Source organism: Typopeltis vanoorti, chromosome 15, assembly GCF_054136105.1.
Source record: "Typopeltis vanoorti isolate ZY-2024b chromosome 15, IOZ_Tvanoo_1.0, whole genome shotgun sequence".
Classification (NCBI taxonomy): Eukaryota; Metazoa; Arthropoda; class Arachnida; order Uropygi; family Thelyphonidae; genus Typopeltis; species Typopeltis vanoorti.
This window is the reverse complement of record NC_143563.1, coordinates 12,947,575-12,971,892: the sequence shown is the minus strand read 5'-3', so window position 1 is coordinate 12,971,892 and position 24,318 is coordinate 12,947,575. Positions and strand designations below refer to the sequence as shown.

Sequence of the window (24,318 nt, the reverse complement as noted above, 5' to 3'; positions counted from 1 at the left end):
CATTAGATGAGGGAAAGGCATATACTGCCATTTTCTTAGACTTAGCAAAAGCATTTGACAGGGTGCCACATGGTAAACTGATATTTAAGTTGCAGCACATGGGTCAAGATGTCAGATTGGTCAACTAGATTCAGGATTGGCTGTCTGATAGGTATCAGAGAGTTGTGTATGGTGGGATAGTTTCAAGTGGGCAGAGGGTTACAAGTGGGATCGGTCCCACAGGACTCAGTACTGGGACCTATATTGTTTAACCTTTATATCAATGACATTGTCAGTGGACTGCAAGGGGATATTCAGTTGTTTGCAGCTAATGCGAAGCCGGGAAGGATTATTAGTGATAGTGCACATGTGGTAGCCCTGCAGGAGGATTTGAATAAGCTAGATAGATGGATAAATGAATGGGGGTATTGGTTTAATGCCGCAAAATGTAAGGTCTTGAGGTTTGGAAAACATCGATGTGGACGCTGCATACTCTATGGGAGGAGTTATACTGGAGGAAGTAGGGGGCAGACAAGATATCTGGGGTTGATGACTGATAGAAACCTGAAATTTAGGGGACATATTGCAAAGGTGGTGAAAGTAACATAGAGGATTGCTGCAATAATGAGAAGGACAATGACCTGCAGAAATAAAAGGGTTATCATTCCATTGTATAAGTCTCTGATCAGACCACACTTGGACTATTGTTCTCAGATTTGGTCCCCAGGATTTGAAGGGGATAAATTAACTATGTTAGTTATGAGGATCGGCTGAGAGAATATGGACTGAAGAGTTTGGTGGATAGAAGAAGGAGAGGTGATATGATTGAGACTTTTAAACTGTTGATAGGTGGTTACAGGGTTGACACTGGGGACTTCTTTCGCTTGGTTGAACAGCAGCAAGGAGTGATGACAAGAGGCCATCCCTGGAAGTTACGAAGGAAACTGTTTGCAAGAAGGGGAGGAGTGGGTTATTTGCATGGAGGGTGGTTGAACCATGGAATACACTGCCTAATGGAGTGGTGAGAGTGAGAACGGTTAATGTTTAAGGAATGATACTATAGACTTCGTGTTTCTCAGGGGGGACCTCCCCTCAATGAGTCTTGATAGACTTTGTGTTTCTTAGGAAGGATCTCCCATGATGAGTCTGACTCCATGGAGGTCTGAATAATAATAATAATAATCACTGTCGATACATATTCGAACGTTTATTTAAGGAGAGTGCCGAAGCCTTGCTTCATCACCCTAACTTGAATCAGAATGACTGTCTATCGTTATCAAAAATATGGGAAAGTCTGATTAGAATAAAGCATCATTAAGTTTTTTATTTTTTATTTATTTATTTTTTTATTTGCTATTAAAATCGAGAATATTTTATGAAGTCATAAGGTCTCAAGAAACTAACAAAATGCTGTATCTATTGGGTGATCTGTAGACTATGGCATTATAAATTACACACACACACACACACACACACACACACACACACACACACACACACACACACACACACACACACACAATTTTTTTACAGTTATGACTAACTTTTTTGACAAAAACTCATCCTATAATAAATTTAGTTTAATCCTTTATCCAAGTGTGAGCAAACAGTTTGTGCCTGAAAATATCTTCAGGAGTGGGGTAAGGTAGTACAACACTGGGAAACTTGCAGCAAAGGGGGAGCAAGCCAACATCACTCCTATCTCAGTATCTCCCATAATGCAAAACACATCTCCTTATGGATATGTATAATGTTATGCATTAAGGGAAGGGCCACTACCCAGACCAGTTTCGACCTTTATTAAGGTCTCTTCAGTGGGAGCTAGGCCCAGAGGTGGAGATACCAGGCAGAAGCAACGGATCTTTACTACAGGAGTTACCAAACGGTGTGCCACCTTTTTATTAAATTACTCTGGATTTAGAGAAAGATGTTGAAAGTTTATGTTTCACTTGTACAACACCGGGCAACTCTCAAGTTGCCCGGTGTTGTACTACCTTACCCCAGTCCTGAAGATATTTTCAGGTGCAAACTTTGTTTGCTCACACTTGGATAAAGGATTAAACTAAATTTATTATAGTCTAACCAAGTGAAACATAAACTTTCAACTCATCCTATGATTCATAGGATGAGTGTTGTTGAATGGGAGACAAGGGGAGAAGAGATCAGAGGCTATTCCTAGAAGCTGTATAAGGAGGGTGTGAGCAGGAGGGGTACAAGTTTTTTGCACGGAGAATGGTAGGCAATGCTGGGTTTCTACTTAATGGAATGGTATACTGGCACCTTTATTAACAGTGACATGTGACATACAGATGCAACACATTTAGAAGTCTGTAATATTCAGTACTTTTTATTTATGTAGTTATTTAGTGAAATTTACATTTTTCACTACATCTCTTGTTAAAAGATATTTGATAATTTTTTATTACAATTATCATACACATTTTACTTATTTTTCATATACTTGTAGAATCAAGTATGAGTATGTATTATATACTTAATTTGCTCTTATTCCAAAAACATTATGACACTATGAAGTAGAAATATCAGTAGATAGCTTTAGTTTTTCTTTTCATATCTCCTTTTCTTCCTTTGTTAGCAAAAGGTGAGTACTGGCACCTATTGTTTGGAATAAAAAAAAAAAAAAAAAAAAAAAAACAGGTAGTAGGTGAGCAGAAGTTTCTGAGCATGAGTGCAAAGAAAGTGCATGCATGTAAGGCAAGGTATGATGAGCAATGTATGTGGCAGTGGGACCTCCCATAATGATTCAAAAGACTGTAGGAGATATGTAGACTATGAGAGATACAAAAGATTGTTGGAGATACATAGCAAAAGTAATGGAGGAATACATACTTTTTTCTACAAGTATATGGAAAATAAGTAAAATGTGTATGATAATTTGGTGAGAGCCAAATAACCACCAGTATTATCCTTCTCAATAATGAGAAGGATCATACTGGTGGTTTCATTGTATAGATTAGACCAAATCTAGACAATCGCTGTTACTGGTTTGAAGCAATGAAGAATCTTTAGAGTTGGTACAAAGGTTGTTAATAAAAACAACATCAGAATTGCAGAATGTTAATTATGAGGATAGAAATGAGGGTATATAATCCACAATATTTGGTGGATAGAAGACAAAGGAATAGCAGTTTAGGGCTTTTCAAAGTAGAACAAGAGTAAGGGACAAGGTCATCTCCTTGATGTTCCACAACAGTTATTATTTATTTATTTATTTTATATGAAGAGTGGTAGATGCAGAGCATGTAATGGCTAAGAGAGTGGTGAGAATGTAGTCATAATAGTTGAGAGGTGGTTACAGGGTTGACACTGGGGAGTTCTTTCGCTTGGTTGAACAGCAGGAGGAGTCATGACAAGGGGCCATCCCTGGAAGTTACGAAAGGAAACTGTGAGAAAGAGGGTGAGGAGTGGTTTCTTTGCATGGAGGGTGGTTGAACCATGGAATGCATTGCCTGATGGAGTGGTGAGAGCGAGAACGGTCAATGCATTTAAGGAGTGGTATGATAGACTTTCTGTTTCCTAGAAGGGACCTCCCTCGATGAGTCGTTTGACCATGAAGGCCTGAATAATAATAATAATAAGTTTAAGAAATGATATGACAGAATTCTAGTATTTAAAGCAGACCTGTGGTATCTGATGGAGTCATGAATCTCATAACAAGTGCAAAAAATTTGATTTATAAGTATAAGGAAGTCAATGTGAATCTTTATAATGTCTTGATATCACCTGTACTATTTTATTATTATTATTATTATTATTATTGAACCTTGAAATCATTTACACTCCCTGCATTCGCAGTGCACTCCAGTAATGCATTCAATTCACTAACAACTCTCTAAAAAGTCTACTCCTCACATCTTCTTCACCACATTTTTATACAACTTCCAGGGATGGCCTCTCATTCTTCCTATCTTACCATCCACTCTTTTAATAATTATTTCTGTATTAATCTGATAAAATTCCATAACCAAAAGAGCTGTATCCCGTCTCCTCTTTTCCTCCTATCCACCAAACACTGTAACCTGCATTTCCTCGAGTGCTCTGCATAACCAACACTCCATAGTCCTGATATCACTTTTATTATTTGCCTTCAGATCCTATGATATGCAGAAAACTGCATATCATAGAAGCAATATGATGTGCAGCCTTCACACTTGCAATGTACTTTCAGAACTTTAGTCCACCAAAACCAAAACATCTACCAAAATCCACACCAAGATTCTGAATCTCATCCACTCAATAAAACATGGCTCCATCAGTCCAAGCTAAAAGTATATTCCTAAAAGTCTGCAGAGAATTAACATCAGCAATACTCCTGATAATTCTACTTATCTTTGTATATCATTAGCAAACATTTGAAGATCCCCAGTCAATCCATATGAAATATTAACAAATAAGCTAAATAGCAAGTGCCCAAGGACAGATGCCTTGTGCACATAACTGGTCACCTTCCTTTTCTGAAATAATGCTCTGTCCTACATAACTTGCGTATTGTTTATTTACAAAGCCAATCTTCAATCCACCTAATCAATGTTATCTAATTTCATATTCTGCAGCTTATATACCAATCTGTCATGTAGTAATCTATCAAATGTCTTCACAAAGTCTAACAATATCGCTGTATATGAATCTCCCTTATCCAACAGATTTGTCACCTTATCATACAATGTAAGCGGATTGCTAAAACAAGACCTGCTCTTCACAAACCCATGCTTGGCCATCATAGAGAATCCTATGTCCATCAACACAGTCCTGTATTCTATTCCTAATCAATTTCCCCAATACATTGACCTCCACTGCAGATTACAGAAATGCCTATAACTGGAAATTTCTCTCCTAGAACTATGCTTCTAGTAGCAAGGCTTATACGTTGGTCATACATAACTGGTAATTAGTTTACGGAATTAACAATGCATATAAAGTATATTAATTAAAGGTAACTTTAATAAATAACTTCTATATTTCGGCAATGTCACATTGCCATCTTCAGGAACATAAAGATATGGTATGTGCACGCAGGCACTAACAATAGCAAATGAGGAAGAAAGCAAGAAACTAACATTATTCCTAAAGTCCTAATGGTGCCCTCTGGAGGGCTAATTTGGTTGTTTTGGCCATTGGGCTGAAGATTTCAAAATGTAAGTCTCCCAAATTTGGGGTAGTTTCATGCACCCAAATTTGTTGAGGTTAGGAACGCTTTTTAGGGCTGATGATGATTCCTTGAATAATCTTTCGTATTTAAACTTGCTGCAGTGTATTATTTTTGTTTTCTTCCAACGAATTCTATGGTGGGTATCTAAGGCATGGTCTGCCAGCCCAGAGCGGCTGTACTAGTGAAACCGGATGTAGTCTTTGTGTTCTGAAATCCTGATATTTGTTGTTCTGCCTGTTTGGCCAAAGTAGGACAGTTTGCAGCTGCAAGGGACCTGGTATAAAAAGTTGGCGTCCCTTATCCGCTCTACCAAAGACCAACCACTTCTCCTAGACCTACCTGGTGTATACCAGGTCCCTTGTTAATTTCTTCTTCTTCTTGGCTTCCCATATTAGGCAATTGTTTGCCTGTAACATTTTCAAGGGTTTAAAAAGTCTTCTGCACATCTCCTCTTGGGTCTTCCTCTTGCTCGATGTCCCTTTGGTTTATATTTCCAGGTAATATTTGGCTATCTGTCCTCATTCATTCTTTGTATGTGGTTTTTCTGTTTTTTCTATAGTTTATGATGTAATGTTAATTATGGATAACTGTTTTCTTATTTCTTCGTTTCTTATCTCGTCTATCTTTTATAGCCTGCGAGTGGTCTTAGGAACTTCACTTCTGCAGCTTCTACTTGTCTTTTATTCTCGTTCTTCCCAAGTCTATGTTTCACTGCCATATTTCAGAATTGGTTTGGCTATTATTTTATATAGTTTCATTTGGGTTGTTCTAGACATCTGTTTACTGAAGTGTCTATTCAAATTTCCAATGACTGCTAGAAATTTTTGCTTTTTATATGCAATGCTGATTTCTCCATTGGGGCTTCTTAAATATTTAAATTTGTTCACTTGTTATATTACTTTGTTGTGGATGACTAGTTTATATCTTTTAATTTCTTTACCTCGAAATGCTATTGATTTCGTTTTATTTATTGAGATTTTCATGTTATACTGTTCTACTGTTTTGTTCAATACATGTAGATTTTTCTGTAATTGGTCTTCATTTTCAGCAAAAAATAACTTGATTGTCAGCATACAATAGGCTGGTTAATTCTTTAGTTCCTATTTTGATTCATATGAGTTTGTTTTTGAAATTTTTTCTCTATATATATATATATTGAAGAGTTACTAAGAAGAGAACTATTAATTTATGCTATGTTATTTATATCATGAAGTAAAGTTATGAATAAACATAAAATTTCAAGTATTATTTTGCAATTCTATGTGCATATCCTTGAAAAATGATGTATGAAGTGAAACATGTATTCCTGAATATATGAGATGTGCTTGCATATGATTAACAGCAATGGGCAGTGATTCTGATGTGTTTGATTGGGAAACCCTGGGTTCAAAAAGTTCAATACACAAGGAACTTTTTAATTGAAGATGAGTTAGCTGTTTCTCTATGGAGACTGACATTCTTCTATTCTTATTATCATTATTAACATCTGACTTCTATGGAGTCAGAAACTCATCATCGGAGGTATACACTATTACACCACAATGCTCATCCAACTGTGCTTTAAACTGATTCATGTGTGTCTATGTTCACAACACACTCAGGCAATGCTTTTCGCTCACCAACCACTCTCCATGCAAAGAACCTGCTACTCACTCATCTACTCACACCCTCCTTATATATTTTCCAGTGATAGTCTCTTGTTCTATACCCCACCCTCCCATTCTATGAAAAATCTCTTCCATGTCAACCTGATAACAACCCATGCCTAGCTTATATGTCTCAATCATATCTCCCCCTCTTCCTCCTATTCACGAGGTTTTGCAACTAATATTCTCTCAGTCTGTCCTTATACTGAACATTTCAAAGACCACTGACCACCTTTGTGAATCTTCTCTGGACCCTTCCAAATATATCGTCATCACCATGAAAACCTGCTGACCAAATTTGTGCACAATAATCCATATGTGGCCTGATCAAGGCCTTATATAATGGCATCATAACCTCTCTATTTCTGCATGTCAGGATCCTCTGCATCATTGCCATTATCTGAGGTGAGGTATTCACAACTTGTGCAATGTGGCCCCTGGATTTCAGATCCTTATCCATCATCCCTCCTAGATCCCTCATTTCCACTACTTCCTTTAAAGTTTCTTCGCCAAGTGTATACTTTACATCCCATCATTGCTTACCAAATCTCAAAACCTTATGCTTTGCAACATTGAACTGATAGTTCCACTTACCTACCCATTCATGCAATCAGTTCAAGTCCTATTGTAAGGCCATAAATCTGCTTCACTCTGCATTGCTCTCCCCAGTTTTGCATCAGCTGTAAATAGCTGCATATCACTAGTTAAACCCATCCCAATATCGTTAGCATAGAAATTGAACAACAATGGTCCCAAAAACTGACCCCTGGAGAGAAAGGTCAGTACACAACTACTGACCTTCCTTTTTCGGGATACTGCATCCCCATATATAACTTTCTGATACCAATCTGACAGCCAGTCACTGACCCAACTCAGAAGTCTGTTATCCAATATCTGTTTCAATTTATTTACCAGCTTGAGGTGTGGCAGTCTATCAAAATGTATATGCATCTCCCCTGTCCAGGATATTTGTCACCTTGTGTGCGTACATAAGTAAGTTAGTGAAACATGATCTCTCTTTAAGAAATCCATGCTGATATCCACAGAGAATACTGCTGTCATCAACCCATTTCTGTATCTTACTTCTCACCAATCTATGTTGTCACCAATCTTGTTCTCTTTCCAGAAATATTCTTTCCTGTTTTTTAAAACAGATAATCCAACCAGAGAACATACAAACAGATATAACAGACTATGGGGATTGGATAAGACATTCTGTCACCATCAAAAACTAGGATTATTTTATATAGTAAAATTTTGTAAAATGTAAACTATTAGCCATAACAGAATATCCTTTTTTGTGTATTTTTGGTGTGCCATAAATTTCTGGGACTAATGGATGTTTTGGTGTTAAAGATTTTTTTAAATTCTGCTGGCCAATTAGGTAACTTTTTGATCAGGTCATTGGTTTTATCATGTATGTACTATGTGGGATCCCTGTCTAAGGATGGCTAGGTATTGGAATCTTCTAATAGGCTGTTTGTTTTTCTTGTGTATTCTATATCCTTCTTTGTCTGTCTTGACTATTATTATGTTTTTATCTCATCTTAATTCTTTAATGGCTATTAACCCTGATTTTGGTAAGTTTCTACATGGTAATTTACATTTTAGCAATAAGGCTGAAGTTTGTATGTAGACGAGACTTGCCTAATCTCTAGGATAAAGAGGGCACTCGTGAGGTAACAGTAGCGGCAGTGTGTAAGAAGAGTTCCGGATTCAGATAAGTTATTCTTGAAATAATTAATTGTATATGAGTGATTATTTGAGTAAGAGCTGCTTTAAAAGTTGGGCGCTAATAGTATTATTAGTGTGTGGGATATTTTGCTTAAACTTAATTACAAATTTGTTGTTTTTAGCCTTTAGAGTAGACAGGCAGAGGAAAGATGGCGGCGGCTTTGTCAGTGCATGACTTTAATTTAAACTTTAGTCATTTTGTGAAGTGTGAGGTGAGCTGCATGTATTCATTTGATTACATAGATGGTTTGTGGACCTTTAGGGTTGATGGAAGGAGGGTATGTGTGAAGTGTGAGCTAAACGAGGATTTGATGAGTGCTAATATGAAATTGATGACAGAAAGTGTTAGTAGCGAGAATGTCACAGGAAGAATGTGTGCTCGTTCAAAAGAAAATTGTTCAAAAATCACTGAAAAACAAAACGAGTGATTTGAACACCATAATGGATGGTAAAAATAATGAAAGAGAGGTGAATGTGGTGGAAGGAAATAAAATTGGGAGAATGAAAGAAACCAGAAATAGCATGACGAAAGGATCGAAATTTGGAAAAATCGAAAGAATGAATGAATCAGGAAATAGTGTGACGAAGGTTCGAAAGTGGGAAAAATGAAAAGACTGAATGAAAGCGAAAGTTGGACACATAGACCGAAAGTACAGAAACTCAAAAGGATGAATGAGAGTGAAAGTGTGAAGAGGAAGTCGAGAGTTCAAAAATTAGAAAGATTGAATGACAGAGAGAATGTGATGCGAGATTCAAAAGTTGAATTGGATTGGACGAGGCAAGAGATGAAATGGATGCGGAGTGAAATTAAGAAAATTTGCAGGAAAATGATTAAAATTATTAAATCAAGTAGGTACGAAAGAGTTAATGAAAGACGAGCAAGTGGCATTGTATGGCGACTCCATTATTAATGGTGTGCTGGATGAGAGGATGCAAAAGGTATGTTTTCTGGGCGGTAAAATGAGTAGAGTGATTGAGGCATGATATGAGGAGGAAGCAAGTGAAGGAGTTGATGGTTATAGGTACAAATGACTTGACAGAAGACAAAGAGCACGTCAGAATGGATATCAGGAGGTTGCTTAGATGGATAAAAGAGAATAGTGTGACAGGAGGGGTAGTAAGCGTATTGCCTAGGTATGACTGTGGTGAGATGAGGCAAAGAGCAAGGATTATGAATAATATGTTGACTGAAATGTGTGAGGAGAGGGGGGAGTACAATTTGTTATGTGTGGAATGAGTTTGAAGGATGAAGTGAACTGAATGGAAGCTATGGACTGCATTTGAGTTGTTATGGTGTGAGTTGCTTGCAGAGACTGTTGCTGGATGGTAGAGAAGTGAGTACAGAGAATAAATCAGATCAAGTGGGAAGTGATGTGGAAGAGTAGTAGAGATTAAAGAGGTGGTTATGAATGAGGAAGTGAGTGGCATGAGTATGGAAAATGAGAGAATGGGTGTGCAAGAGGAAAAGGGAAACTGGGAGGTTCAGAGTGGACAGGGGTGAACAGCATGAAAAAGGTGGATGCTCCAAGAGGATGTGAGAGAATGTGTAGACAGGAAAGGAATGGGATGAGATAGGATAAAGAGGAAACGGCTGGAATTGAAGAGGGTTCTAAAATTAATAAGCAGAGAGGGAAATGGCCCCAATCAAGCATGGAGAGATCACATCGAATGAGTGGTATCAGTGGAACTAGCTGTAGATCCAGGAATGAGCTGTTGTGTTTATATACAAATGCTAGAAGTGTAAGAAACAAGGAAGATAAAATCGTTGCACTAATTGAGTCTGTTCACCCAAAAATTGTTGGAATAAGTGAGACATGGTTATATGAGGACGACATCCTGACAGAAATATAAATGGAAGAGTATGATGTGTTTCGTGAAGATAGAAGGGGTAAAAAGGGAGGGGGAGTGTTATTGATGATAGAGAAAGAGTTATGCCCATACAAAGTACAGATACAAGAGGGAAATAGTGCCAGTGGTTTTAAGTCAGTATGGTGTGAGATAGAGGTAAATGGAATGAAATACTTGGTTGGATATTGTTATAGACCAGGAAATGTGGATTGTAGTGACTATAAATGTATAATCAAATTAGCCAAGCAAATCAGAAAAGAGTGATCATTATGGGCAATTTTAATTATGGCAATATAGACGGGAATGATGAGATAGCAACAGGAAGTAAAGAAAATGAGTTTCTTGAGTTTGTGAGTGATAACTACCTCAGACAGTATGTAACAGAGGGCACATGAGAATTGAGGATCTTGGTTTGGCCATCTCATCAGAGGATGTAATTATAAATGAAGTGTCAAATCACCCACCAATTGGTGAGAGTGACCAAGAGGTGATTACCTGGGTGGTTGCCTGCAGTGTGAGGACCTCTGTGAGAAAAGGGTATATGTGGAACTACAAGGGGGATGGTTATGAAGAGCTCAGGAGACAGCTTGCATGTGTAGGATGGAATGAGCAGTTAGCTGGAAAAGAGATTAATGCAGCTTGGGGGATTTTCAAAAACTATTTAGTAAATGCAATGTCTAAATGTATTCCAAGTATGATTAGGTTAAATAAGGTAGGTGTGAAATGGATGAATAAAAAGATAAAGTGTGCGAAACAGAGAAAAAGGGCATTATGGAGGAAGCATAAGAGAAGTGGAAATAACCAATTCCATGAGGACTACAAAGACCAGGCAAGGAGGGTGACTTGGTTGGTGAGAGTAGCTAAAGACAGGTATGAACAACCATTAGCTAATGAAGCCAAAAAGAATCCTAAGAAGTTCTTTCGATATGTAGCCAGAAAAGAAAGAATCATTATGGAAGGATGACATTGATTGGAGAAAATGGTATAAAGAGAGCTGTTGCAGAAAGTGTGGTGGAGAAACTTAATGAGCAGTTCATAAAGGTCTTTCAATCTCGTGAACGTGACTTAATGAGAGATTGAGATCATTAGATGACGGGGAAGAAAGAATGATGTAAGTGAGCAAGAGGTGTATGGGGAGTTGAGCAAACTAGATGTAAATAAGGCTGTGGGATTAATAATATGTCAGGTAGTTGATGCCAGCCTTCACATATTTTTAATACGAATCTTGCACTGGGTCAGGTTCCTAAGGAGTGGAAGGAGGGCAAGATTGTGCCACTTCATAAAGTGGTGATAGAACTGAAGTATCAAACTATAGGCCTATCTATGTGTCAGGTGTTGTAGTTAAGTTGTTGGAGAAGCTTGTGAGACCTAGGATCCAGAATTGGGTTGACAACAATGGTATTATCTTTCATCGACAGCATGGATTTACTAAAAGTAGGTCATGCTTTAGTAATCTACTTACTTATTACAGTAAGGTGACTGCTTCCATGGATGAGGAGAAGGATACACAGTAATATACTTAGATTTCACAAAGGCTTTTCATAGATTACCGCATGATAAATTGATAGTCAAACTAGAGTGGATGGGATTGGATATTAGATTGCTGCATTGGATTTGAGACTGGCTATCTGATAGGTATCAACAAGTTGTGTTTAGAGGAGCAATATCTAGGAAAAGTGGTGTTACTAGTGGTGTGCCTCAGGTGTCTGTTTTAGGGCCATTGCTGTTTAACTTGTATATTAATGATATTGGTGCAGATTAGGATAGAGATATTCAGTTGTTTGCAGATGATGCAAAGTTGGGATGAACCATAAAGAGTAGAGAAGATGTTGTGGCCTTACAAGAAGACTTGAATAAATTGAGTGATTGGGCACAGAATGATGATGTGAATTCAATGTTGCAAAATGTAAGGTTTTAAAATTTGGAAAACAAAGATGGGATGTAGAATTTATGCTTGGTGAGGATATATTGTCAGAGGTGGAGGAAATGAGAGACCTGGGGATGATAGTGGATAAGGATCTGAAATTTAGGGGACACATAGCCAAAATTGTGAAGACAACAAAAAAACTTCTTGGAATGATGCATAGGACACTGACTTGTAGAAGTAGGGAGATTTTGTTTCCATTGTATAAGCCTTTGATTAGGCCACACATGGACTACTCTGCCCAGATTTGGTCACCTGGTTTTCAGAAGGATGAAGAGATGGTGAAAAGGGTCTAGAAGCAACTGACTAAGGTAGTTACTAACCTGTGGAATGTCGAGTATGAGGAAAGATTGAGAATATGCAACTTGCAGAGTCTGGTTGACAAGAGGAGATATGATGGAGACACCTACAAGTTATTAAGGGGCTGCTATAGGATCAATGCTGGAGTGGTTATACAGAAAATAGTGGGAGATCAGGCGAGAACCAGAGGTCATCTCTGGAAATTGTATAAAGAGAGTGTGATTAGGGGAGTGAGAAGCAGGTTTTTTTTTAATGCATAGTTGTGGATGATTGGAATGCCTTGCCTGAGGGTGTGCTGTCTGCAGAGAATTTGAGTGTGTTTTATACACACAGCTCATCATACCGTGGACCTCCAAGATGAGTCTTTGACTCCATGGTGTCTTGGGTAATAATAATAATAAGATTGCAAATTTCTTTTTCAATTTGCACTATGATGTCTAATTTTGGAATGTTCTGTGCAGATTATTATTATTATTATTATTATTATTATTCGTGACACCTCCAAGGAGTCTGAAGACTCATCGCGGGAGGACACCTATTGTATAACTCTCCATCTCCACCACTACACTGAACCTCTACTACCAATCATCTATATCAGCGCCATCTACTGCCCACCACCACCACCACTAGTATTTTTTGTCTGTAAATTGCTTGTGTTCTGAAGGGCCGATTTGTTTGTATGCAGGATGAAAACCCCGAGTTTCCTCCGTATGAGATTGGCTAACTCACCTTCGATTGAAAAAGTCCATATAAAGATTTCTCCCATCGTGATGAGACTCAAACTTAGGCCTTTTCCAATTGAAGGGCGTACCATCATTCTTTCATTTGCACAATGTACCATCATTTTTTATTGAAGATTATTATTCACATTTAGACAGGGTTTTGGAAGAAAGATTAATGAAAATTTAGACTAATCTAGATGTTTTTCTTTTTCTTTTTGAAACAAGTTAAACTTTCTTATCAAATTATATTTCTTTAATCATTATAATTATTATAATTAATAATTATTAAGTGACACTTCCATGGAGTCCTAGAACTCATCGAGAGAGAGAGCACCTACTCTACAACTCTTTGTCTCCACCAATTACAGCGAATCGCATTATCTACACCAATGGCATCTACTGCCATCAACCACAACTAGTAATTTCACAAACATCCATACCCATGGTGGGATTTGAACCTGTAGCCTTCTGGCTGGAGAGCGGATATGGTAACTACTCGGCCAATCAGGCCAGCACTTTTGCAAGCACGGCGTCTTTATTGGATGTAATTCTGTCAGTGATATCCCATAGTTTGAACGGTAGCAACATAGCTAATTCGCTATGTACAGGAAACGTATCTTGATCTATCTTTGAAAGCTCTGATCTAGTGGCTGTGATCTGCTCTCTTAAGATAGCTAGTTCTGTTTTTTTGTGGATTCTATTTGCTTTGGCTGAATGGAACACATGTTTAATTCTTAAGAATTTAGGTAGAATATCATTGTCTGTGCATCAAACAAGGAATGTTAATCAGTTAATGAAGTTCTTATGTTTAATGTGCAATTTTTCTAGTTATATAACTTTAGACCATAAGCTCACACCGTGAGCTTCTAGATGCAAACATAAGAACTTCATAGGAATGGTATATGAGCTAATTGCTTTCAAAGATTATCTGACCAACTTGCATCCCAATATAAAATTCACTGTTGAACTAGAACAGCACAAAAAATTACCATTCCTTGATATCCCTGTTAAAATAAATGAAGAGGGAAAAAAGGTTATCTTTTTCAATATATCGAAAACTTACCACAATGGGAAGATTTTTATATGCTGCTTCACACCACTATCCATTACAAAAGATAGGAATAATTAAAATTTTATGAGACAGGGAATACCATATATCAAGCACATCAATTAAAAGTAATAAAGAACTGCACTACCTGAAATAGAACATTGCACTTAATGGTTTTGTACCCAAGATGATTAGAAAAATTCTTAATACAACTCCTGCAACTCCCTAACTTAAACAAGATTTCAAGAATGCAATCATGCTGCCTTACATTAAGAGTGTCACAGACAAAGTGGTTGCATTGCTCCACAAATACAACATTAACCACTTACTGGCCATTATGGATCAAATACGCATCCTCACACGCTTTGTATCTATCATATATTTTAATGTAATATCAAATCAAAAAAAAATCAGCTAATGCCATTTTATTCCCGTATATACGGGAGTAGGAGAGGCCATTTAGCCCTATCTAACTTTTGGAGACTGAGTGGGCAGTTCAATCTCCACTGGTACCCAATCAGAGACAGATGGCCCAAGGCTATCACTAATTAAGCGGTACGCAGTGAAGAGAGACGGCTCAAATGTGCCGCCATCTCGTGGTCTCTAACCCTAACACAATATATTTAATGTCTGAAATAATGTGGGTTCTACGGTCGATTTTCTTGAGTTTACAGGACGAAAAACCCGAGTTTCCGGGAGGAAAAACCTGCTTGCCCGTGCCAGAGATCGACTAACTCGGGAACCGGTCGAAAAAAGGCTTAGAAAAATTTCCTCTAGTCGCCGACTAGACTCGAAACCAAGACTTCCTTTGTGCGGCCTAGCGCGGTGGTGTGCAAACGCCACATCCACTGAGCTACACAGGCATCTCATATCAATTATTACAATTTTAATATGCACTTCACATCCATCATAAACTTGACATCTATAGATGTCTTGGACGGTAGCGTGGATAAAACTGGCTTTTTTAATTTTACATAAAATATCAAAATTCCTACATCAACCAAAACCTCCACATCACCCCAAGAAAAAACCAGGTGTCTATGAGATTCAATGCTCTTGTGGCATTTGCTATGTCGGCCAGACAGGAAAGTCAAGAGAGATCCACATGTCGGAACACGTAAAAGACATCGAAAAAAGAAGAGAGCATAAATTAGAGCTGGCAATTCCACATAACCAGTACTAGCCATCAAGTACTTTGGCAACAAACAAAAATCTCGTATTGGAAGTTTTTTCCCACTTGGTTAGACTATAATAAATTTAGTTTAATCCTTTATCCAAGTGTAAGCAAACAAAGCTTGGGCCTGAAGTATCTTAAGGAATGAGGAAACTCATGGTAAAGGTAGACAATGCTCTCATCGCTCCTTGTCTTAGTATCTCCCATAATGCAAAACATCTCCTTGCAGACACGTATAATATTATGCATTAAGGGAAGGGCCACTATCCAGACCGACCTTTATTGAGGTCTCGTCAGTGGGAGCCAGACCCAGAGGTGGTGATACTAAGGTGGAAGCAATGGAGAAGTCATATTTACCTATACGAGTTGCCAAAAGGTGTCACCTTATTATTCAAATACTCTGGATTTAGAGAAAGATGTTGGAAGTTTTTTCCCATTTGGTTAGACAATAATAAATTTAGTTTAATCCTTAATCCAAGTGTAAGCAAACAAACTATGCACTTGAAGTATCTTCAGGACTGAGGCAACTTGTGGTAAAGGTGGACCAGGCTCTCATTATGGGAGATACTAAGACAAGGAGTGATGAGAATTTGGTCCACCTTTACCATGAGTTGCCTCAGTCCTGAAGATACTTCAGGTGCAAACTTTGTTTGCTTACATTTGGATAAGGGTGTAGCATGGAATGAGGAGTTAGCTGGAAAAGAGATCAATGCAGCTTGGTATTTTCAAAAACTATCCAGTAGATGCAATGTCTAAGGGTATTCCAAGGGTGAGAAGGTTAAATAAGGTAGGTGTGAGATGGATGAATAAAGAGATTAAGCATGCGATACAGAGAGAAAGAGGGCATTATGGAGGCAGCATTAGAGAAGTGGAAATAACCAATTCGTTAGGTCTACAAAGACCAGGCAAGGAGGGTGACTTGGTTGGTGAGGGTAGCTAAAGACAGTTATGAACAGCAGTTAGTTAATGAAGCCAAAACCTAAGGAGTCTTTTTCGATATGTAGCCAGCAAAAAAGAAAGAATGATTATGGAAAGATGACATTCATAAGAGAAAATGGTATAAAGACAGCTGTTGCAGAATGTGTGGTGGAGATATCTAATGAGCAATTCATAAAGGTCTTTCAATCTTGTGAATGTGACTTCATGGAGAGATTGAGAGCAGTAGATGATGGGAGGAGAGACTGACTGTAAGTGAGCAAGAGGTGTACGGGGAGTTGAGTAAACTAGATGTTAACAAGGCTGTGGGACTTGATAATATATCGGCATGTATTCTGAAGGAATGTGCCAGGGAGTTGACACCTGTCTTGACATATTTTTTTAATACGAGTCTTGAACTTGGTCAAGTCCCTAAGGAGTGGAAGGAGGGCAAGATTCGGCCACTTCATAAAGGAGGTGATCGAACTCAAGCATCATCAAACTATAGGCCTGTCTGTGAGTCAGGTGTTGTGGTTAAGTTGTTGGAGAAGCTTGTGAGAACTAGGATCCAGAGTTGGGTTGACAACAATGGTATTATCTTTGATGGACAGCATGGATTTGCTAAAGGGAGGTCGTATTTTAGTAATCTACTTACTTATTACAATAAAGTGACTGCTTCCTTGGACAGAGGAGAAGGATGCACAATAATATACTTAGATTTCACAAAGGTTTTTGATAGAGTACTTCATGATAAGTTGACAGTCAAACTAGAGCAGATGGGGTTGGATATTAGATTAGTGCATTGGATTGGAGACTGGCTATCAGATAGGTATCAACAAGTTGTGTATGGGGGAGCGATATCCAGGAAAAGGAAAGTCACTAGTTGAGTGCCTCAGGGGTCTGTTTTGGGGCCATTACTGTTTAACATGTATATTAACGATATATGTGAAGATTTGGATGGAGATATTCAGTTGTTTGCAGATGATGGAAAGTTGGGATGAACTATGAAGAGTAGGATCTGAAATTTAGGGGACACATAGCCAAAATTGTGAAGACAACACAAAGGCTTCTGGGAATGATGCGGAGGACACTGACGTGTAGAAGTAGGGAGAATCTTGTTCCGTTGTATAAGGCTTTGATTAGGCTACACATGGACTATTGTGCCCAGATTTGGTCATCTGGTTTTCAGAAGGATGAAGAGATGTTGGAACGGTCCAAAGGTGATTGACTAAAGTGGTTTCTGACCTCTGGAATGTCACAGTATGAGGAAAGATTGAGAAGATGTAATTTGCAGAGTCTGGTGGACAGGAGGAAGAGGGAAGATATGATAGAGACTACAAGTTGGTAAGGGGTTGTTATAGGATCAATGCTGGAGAAGTTCTACAGAAAATAGTGGGAGATCAGAGGAGAACCAGTGGTCTTCCCTGGAAACTGTATAAAGAGGATGTGTGAGTAGGAGGGTGAGGGGAAGGTTTTTTTCGTGCAGAGTTGTGAATGATTGGAATGCCTTGCCTGAGAGTGTGGTGTCTACAAGGAGTTTGAATGTGTTCAAGGCATGGTGTGATGAGCTGTGTGTGTGTGATAAAGGACCTCCCAGATGAGTCTTTGACTCCATGAGATCTTGGGGTAATAATAATAATAATAATAATAAAGGATTAATCTAAATTTATTATAGTCTTACCAAGTGGAAAAAACTTCCAACATCTTTCTCTAAATCCAGAGTAATTTAATAATAAGGTGAGACACCTTTTTGGAACTCGTACAGGTAAATATGACTTCTCCATTATTTCCACCTTTGTATTACCGCCTCTGGGTCTGGCTCCCACTGACAAGACCTCAACAAAGGTAGAATCTGGTCTGGGTAGTGGCCCTTCCCTTAATACATAACATTATACATGTCTGCAAGGAGATGTGCTTTGCATTATGGGAGTTAGTAAGACAAGGAGTGATGAGAATTTGGTTCACCTTTACTACGAGTTGCCTCAGTAATGAAGCTACTTCAGGCGCAAACTTTGTTTGCTTACATTTGGATAAAGGATGAAACTAAATTTATTATAAAAATCTCATATATTGATCATAAAAGTTTTACAAGAAAATTTACAGAAGCCTCTCAAATGCTTAGGATCCCTACACAATGTAAGTAACTGCCATGGACCTAGAAAATAACATGCGTGATACAACAGAACATGATGGCAACAATTAGCAATGTTTCATCATGCATACAGTAATGAATTTATCATTTGTATTCTGGTTTATCTATTATATTTAACAGTTGTGAGGTTATCAAAAACATCTAACATGTGTAATTAATTGTTAATAGTCTTTTATTATATAAAACTTTTATGTACCAGTACTCCTCATGATGTAGGTCTTATGACTTTAGAAACTTGTTGGATTTTAATTGCTTATTTTTATTAAAGTCAATTATATTATAATTTGGTCTCAATACCTAAAGCATCCCACAGAATAGCTACAGCACAGAAACTTACATTTCAATAATAATAATAATTATTATTAATATTATTATTCAGGACCTCTCAGTGATAAAACTAATTGTGAGAGATATTCTTTAGAAAACACAGAGTCTATCGTACCACTTCTCAACCACTGTGTGCACTCTTCTTTTCCTCTCTGGAAATGCATTTCTCAATAGGTTAAATCTCTCAATCATATCATACACCTCTATATCATCTATCCACTAAATTCTGAAGATTATACATCCTCATTCTATCCTAATAATGGTCTACAGTCCAGATATTTCTGGTATCTGCCTTTGTAATCAAAGCTACTTCATCTCCTTCAAATCCTGGTACGAATCTGAGTAATCCAGATGAGGTCAGATTAGGACCATATACAATGGAAAGTGAAGAATAAGTAAAAAAAATGAATAAAGCAAGATGGGATGGAATACGATTAGCATAGACCCATACCAGTTATTGCTCAATTCATATTTTATGGATTAATTTATATTTATATGAATTGATTTTATTTATATAAATTTTGGACATTTGTGCAAATATGCAATCAATGGAGAGACTATTATTAATTTTTATGGCTATTTTGCATATATTTATATATCAATTCTACACACAAGATCCATAAGGCCTAATGCAAATAAAAGCTGTATGTGAGTTAATTATTATTATTTTTGTTATTACATAACACCTCCAGGGAGTCCATGGACTCATCGAGGGAGGACACTTGCTCTACAACTCTGTCTCCACCACTCAATCAACCAACTACAACGAACCGCATCTACAACAACGCCATCTACCGACGACCGCCACTACCACCCACCACTAGTATTTTCACAAACAATCACAAACATCCATGGCAACAGCAGGATTCGAACCCACAGCCTTTTGGCTGGAGAGCGAATATGCTAACCACTCAGCCAACCAGGCTGGCAAAATATGATTATTATTAATACGTAACACCCCCAGGGAGTCCAAAGGCTTATCAAGGGAGGTCACGTACTCTAAAACTTTCAGTCTCCACCACTCGTTCCACCAACTGCAACTAGCTTCATCATCTACATCTACGACATCTGCCGACGATCACACACTAGTATTTTCACAGACAATCACAAGCATTGCTTGGAGAGTAGATCTGCTAACCACTCAGCTGACCAGGCTGTTAAATTATATTGTTTTGTATTTTATATTTTTAAATTATCTAAGCAAAACCTCTTCAATAAAGATGGAATTATGGAGTCAGATATAGGATTTAAAAATTATATAATATGTATATATTATGTTTCTTGTGAATATAAATTTGACAAATGAAGTATATGTAATTTTAAAACTTGAAATAATATAACAAACTTAGCATACCATTGTATAATACACAGCTGTACCATAGTAATTAGAAAAGGAATGTAAGGCCTCAATGTCTAATAAAAAATAAAAAATGAAATACAATAAATTAAAAAAGAAAAGAAATATATATATATATAATTATGGTTGTATAAATTTAAAAAAAATGGCAGATAATTAATATATTATTTTTCGAATATAAGTAAGGAAGTGTGTGGAATTTCTTCTTGACTATTATGTATAAGACTATTACACTTTTTTTTTTATATAATGTTCGTCAAGTAGCTTTATTTTATCGTCCTACATGTTTCGCCAATTTTTTTCTATCAGCATCTTCAGGGAATACAAACTAGTAAGCTATATGAAGGTAACAGGCTAGGTTATAACTGATGGTTCTAATTCATACAAAAGTTTTATGGGCGACTGTAGCTGCTTCCTTGAAGGTTCTTGAATGGTAGTTATCTTCTATATAGGGCATAAGGCTCTTATCCCACTCAATGTGATGGTTAGTAGAGGCAAAGTGGCAAGAAAGGCCTGAAATGTCTTGTCTGTTGTTTCTGACATATCCTATGTGTATAATATATGTTCTTTTTTTCTCATTTCAAAGCTTCTAGAGGTCTGACCTACATAACTAATACTACATGAGCAAGGTATACAAACTGTTTACAAACATTCCAGTGGTTGAAGTCATCACCATCTTAGACAACTTGTTCCCAAGAAACATCACTACTTTGTTCAATCACTGTTTAACTTCTATTTTATTTGGCAAAAAACTGTCTCCAAACAACTCACCAGATTAGTCATGGGTAGCCCCCTCTCCCCTCTTTGTGCTGACTTATTCATGGAAGATCTAGAAGAAAAAATCTTATCCCAGATCATTCTAAAAAATTGAAAATTTGGTACAGATATGTGGATGATATCTATCTCATTTGGGATCATACAAAAGAAGAACTAATGGATTACCTTAACCAAATCAATAGTTTCCACCATACCATCAAATTCACATTAGAAATTGAAAAAGATGGAAAACTGCCATTCCTTGACATCCTAATAAAGAAACAAACCAACAATAGTATCAACCTATCTGTTTATAGAAAACCTACAAATACTGGACGTTACCTCCATTTCAACTCGTCTCATCATATAGCTCAGAAACTTAGCATTATCCATATGCTCAAGAAAAGAGCTATACAGTACACAACAGATAAGAATGACCTACAAATGGAATTAACTACAATATCCAGAGAACTATCTTTAAATGGTTATCCAAAAAGACTCTACAACAAGATTCTCTTGACTGATATACCACATAGACAACGTGATGACATCCAATACATCAGTACTATTACTATTCCATTTGTCAGCAGCATTTCCAAAAAATTAGCTACCCTTCTAAAACCACATAATATCAGAGTAGCATTGAAGCCAATCAACACTATTCAGAAATTTTTAAGATCACCGAAAGATCCTCATCCATTCTACAAGTACTCTGGAGTATATAATATACCTTGCTCATGTAGTATTAGTTATGTAGGTCAGACCTCTAGAAGCTTTGAAATGAGAAAGAAAGAACACATAGGATATATCAGAAACAACAGACAAGACATTTTAGGCCTTTCTTGCCACTTTGCCTCTACTAACCATCACATTGAGTGGGATAAGAGCCTTATGCCCTATATAGAAGATAATACCATTCAAGAACCTTCAAGGAAGCAGCTACAGTCGCCATTAAAACTGAAAACCTAAACAAGAATCAAGGTCTAACCTTACCAGAAATTTGGAAAGCTTTAATCAGATCATTATACATCAAAGAAATGAACTTTCATGACAATTACGTCATGAGCCATAACGAATAAATAAATCACGTTTCCGAGACGCGCATTGCCTCGTTCAATACTAATTTTTTGTATGAATTAGAACCATCAGTTATAACCTAGTCTGTTACCTTCATATAGCTTACTAGTTTGTATTCCCTGAAGATGCTGATAGAAAAAAATGGCAAAACATGTAGGACGATAAAATAAAACTACTTGACGAACATTATATAAAAAAAAGTGTAATAGTCTTATAACTAAGGAAGCTTTCTACTTCTAGTTTTACAAATCCTGATTAAAATATCATCATCATCATCAAACTCCTGACATGTACTCTCAAGGGATGAATAGGATATTATGATAGTGTTACATGAAAAACTTGCATTACTAAATTCCTATCAACTTTTCTCGAAATCAATTTGTTATCTGTCAAGATTCCAACATTATCAGATCTTATATTTCTGTCTTCTAAGGCACTTTTTACTGTATTAATCCATCTACATCTTGGTCTTTCTCTGGGTCTTTTTCCTGCCAACCTGGCAGAGAACAATTGTTTTGCTAAATGTTCTTCTCCCATTCTCTTTAAGTGACCATACCAACTGAGATCAGCTCTGCTGACACATTCCTAGATGTTACGCTAACAATGTTAGGTTCTTTCTTAATATCCTCATTTTAAATATGATATTACCATTGATGCCATCTGTTCATGCTCCTAATCTTTCTCAGGACTCTCATATCTGCAGTCTCTAGTCTTTAGTCAAGTGTTTTATTTCTTACCCAGTTCTCAGATCCATAAGTTAAAATTGGTTTGAACACTGTGTCGTATACAGCTAATTTAGTGTTTTCACTAATTTAGCACCTAAGTAGCAGAAATGTTTTACTTGTTCTATAGGATCTCCATTCACAATGCAGTTGATATTTTCAATGCTTCTACCTATTTTCATTGTCTTTCCTCTTGTTATTGCTGATTTTCATACCAAATTTATCACAACTGTTATTCAATTTAGTCAGGAATCTTGCAGACTTGTACTGGATTTATTTAAAAGTATAACATTATCTGCATGAGATTAATATCTCCAATTTTGATATCATGTTTGATACCACTTTCCTTCATAATGTAATCCATATAGATAATTATTATTATTATTATTATTATTATTACGGGTATCTCCATGGAGTCAGTAGACTCATCGCAGGAGACCCAAACTAGCAAAACAATATCTGTCATATCTCTTCTTGAATTCATTTACAGACGAAGAGCTCACAACTAAGTCAGGCAATGAATTCCACTCATTCACCACCCTCCAGGCAAAAAACCTTGTTCTGACACCTTTGTTAACCACACTCTTCTTTAATTTCCAGAGATGACCTCTTGTTCTTCCATCACTATCACACAGCTGAAACATTTCCCCTGCATCAATCCTATAAAAACCTTTTAGTAATTTGAATGTTTCTATCATATCCCCTCTTCTTCGTCTATCAACCAATCTCTGCAATCCACAAGCTCTCAATCTATCAATGTAGGGAGCATTTTTTATATCACTCACCAACTTGGTCACACTTCTCTGAACCCTCTCCACAGCTTCCTCATCTCCAAGGAATCCAGGTGACCAGACCTGAGCACAGAAATCCAAATGTGGAAGTATCAATGCTTTATAAAGGGGAATAATAACCTCTTTATCTCTGGATGTCAGTGTGTTCCTCAACAACCAAGTATGTGCAATCTTGGACACCTTAGCAATGTGTCCTCTGAACTTCATCTCCCTATCTACCAATACCCCTAAGTCCCTAGCCTCATCAATCTCTTGGAGTACCTTTCCATCGATGTAGTACACAGCTGGTAATCTTTTAATCCCAAAATGCATGACTTTACACTTTTCCACATTGAACTGACATCCATTTTCTTTTGCCCATTTTACCAGCTTATTTAAATCTTCCTGCAAACTTTCAACATCAGCTTGATTTTTTATTGCACTACACAACTTGGCATCATCAGCAAACAACTGAATATCTCCCTTTAAGCCGTTTCCTATATCATTTATAAACAAATTAAACAACATTGGCCCAAGCACAGAGCCCTGAGGCACACCACTGGTCACCTGCCTCATTCTGGACTCGGCTCCTCCATACACCACCTTATGGTATCTCTCCCTGAGCCATTCTCCTATCCATATCACCAATTTAATATCCATTCCCATCTGCTCCAATTTGCGTAACAGTGTTCTATGG

At 37.3% G+C, this 24,318-nt stretch overlaps 1 protein-coding gene across 1 annotated transcript in view; it reads right to left on the bottom strand.

Annotated features, from left to right (window-relative positions):
• Window positions 1-24,318, bottom strand: part of LOC150098392 (cAMP and cAMP-inhibited cGMP 3',5'-cyclic phosphodiesterase 10A-like) — a 534,534-nt gene that overhangs the window by 100,316 nt on the left and 409,900 nt on the right. Inside the window, exon 16 of the mRNA XM_090405194.1 lies at window positions 20,294-20,352. Coding sequence (XP_090261320.1) covers window positions 20,294-20,352 — 59 coding nt within the window. The remainder of the gene's footprint in view (window positions 1-20,293; window positions 20,353-24,318) is intronic.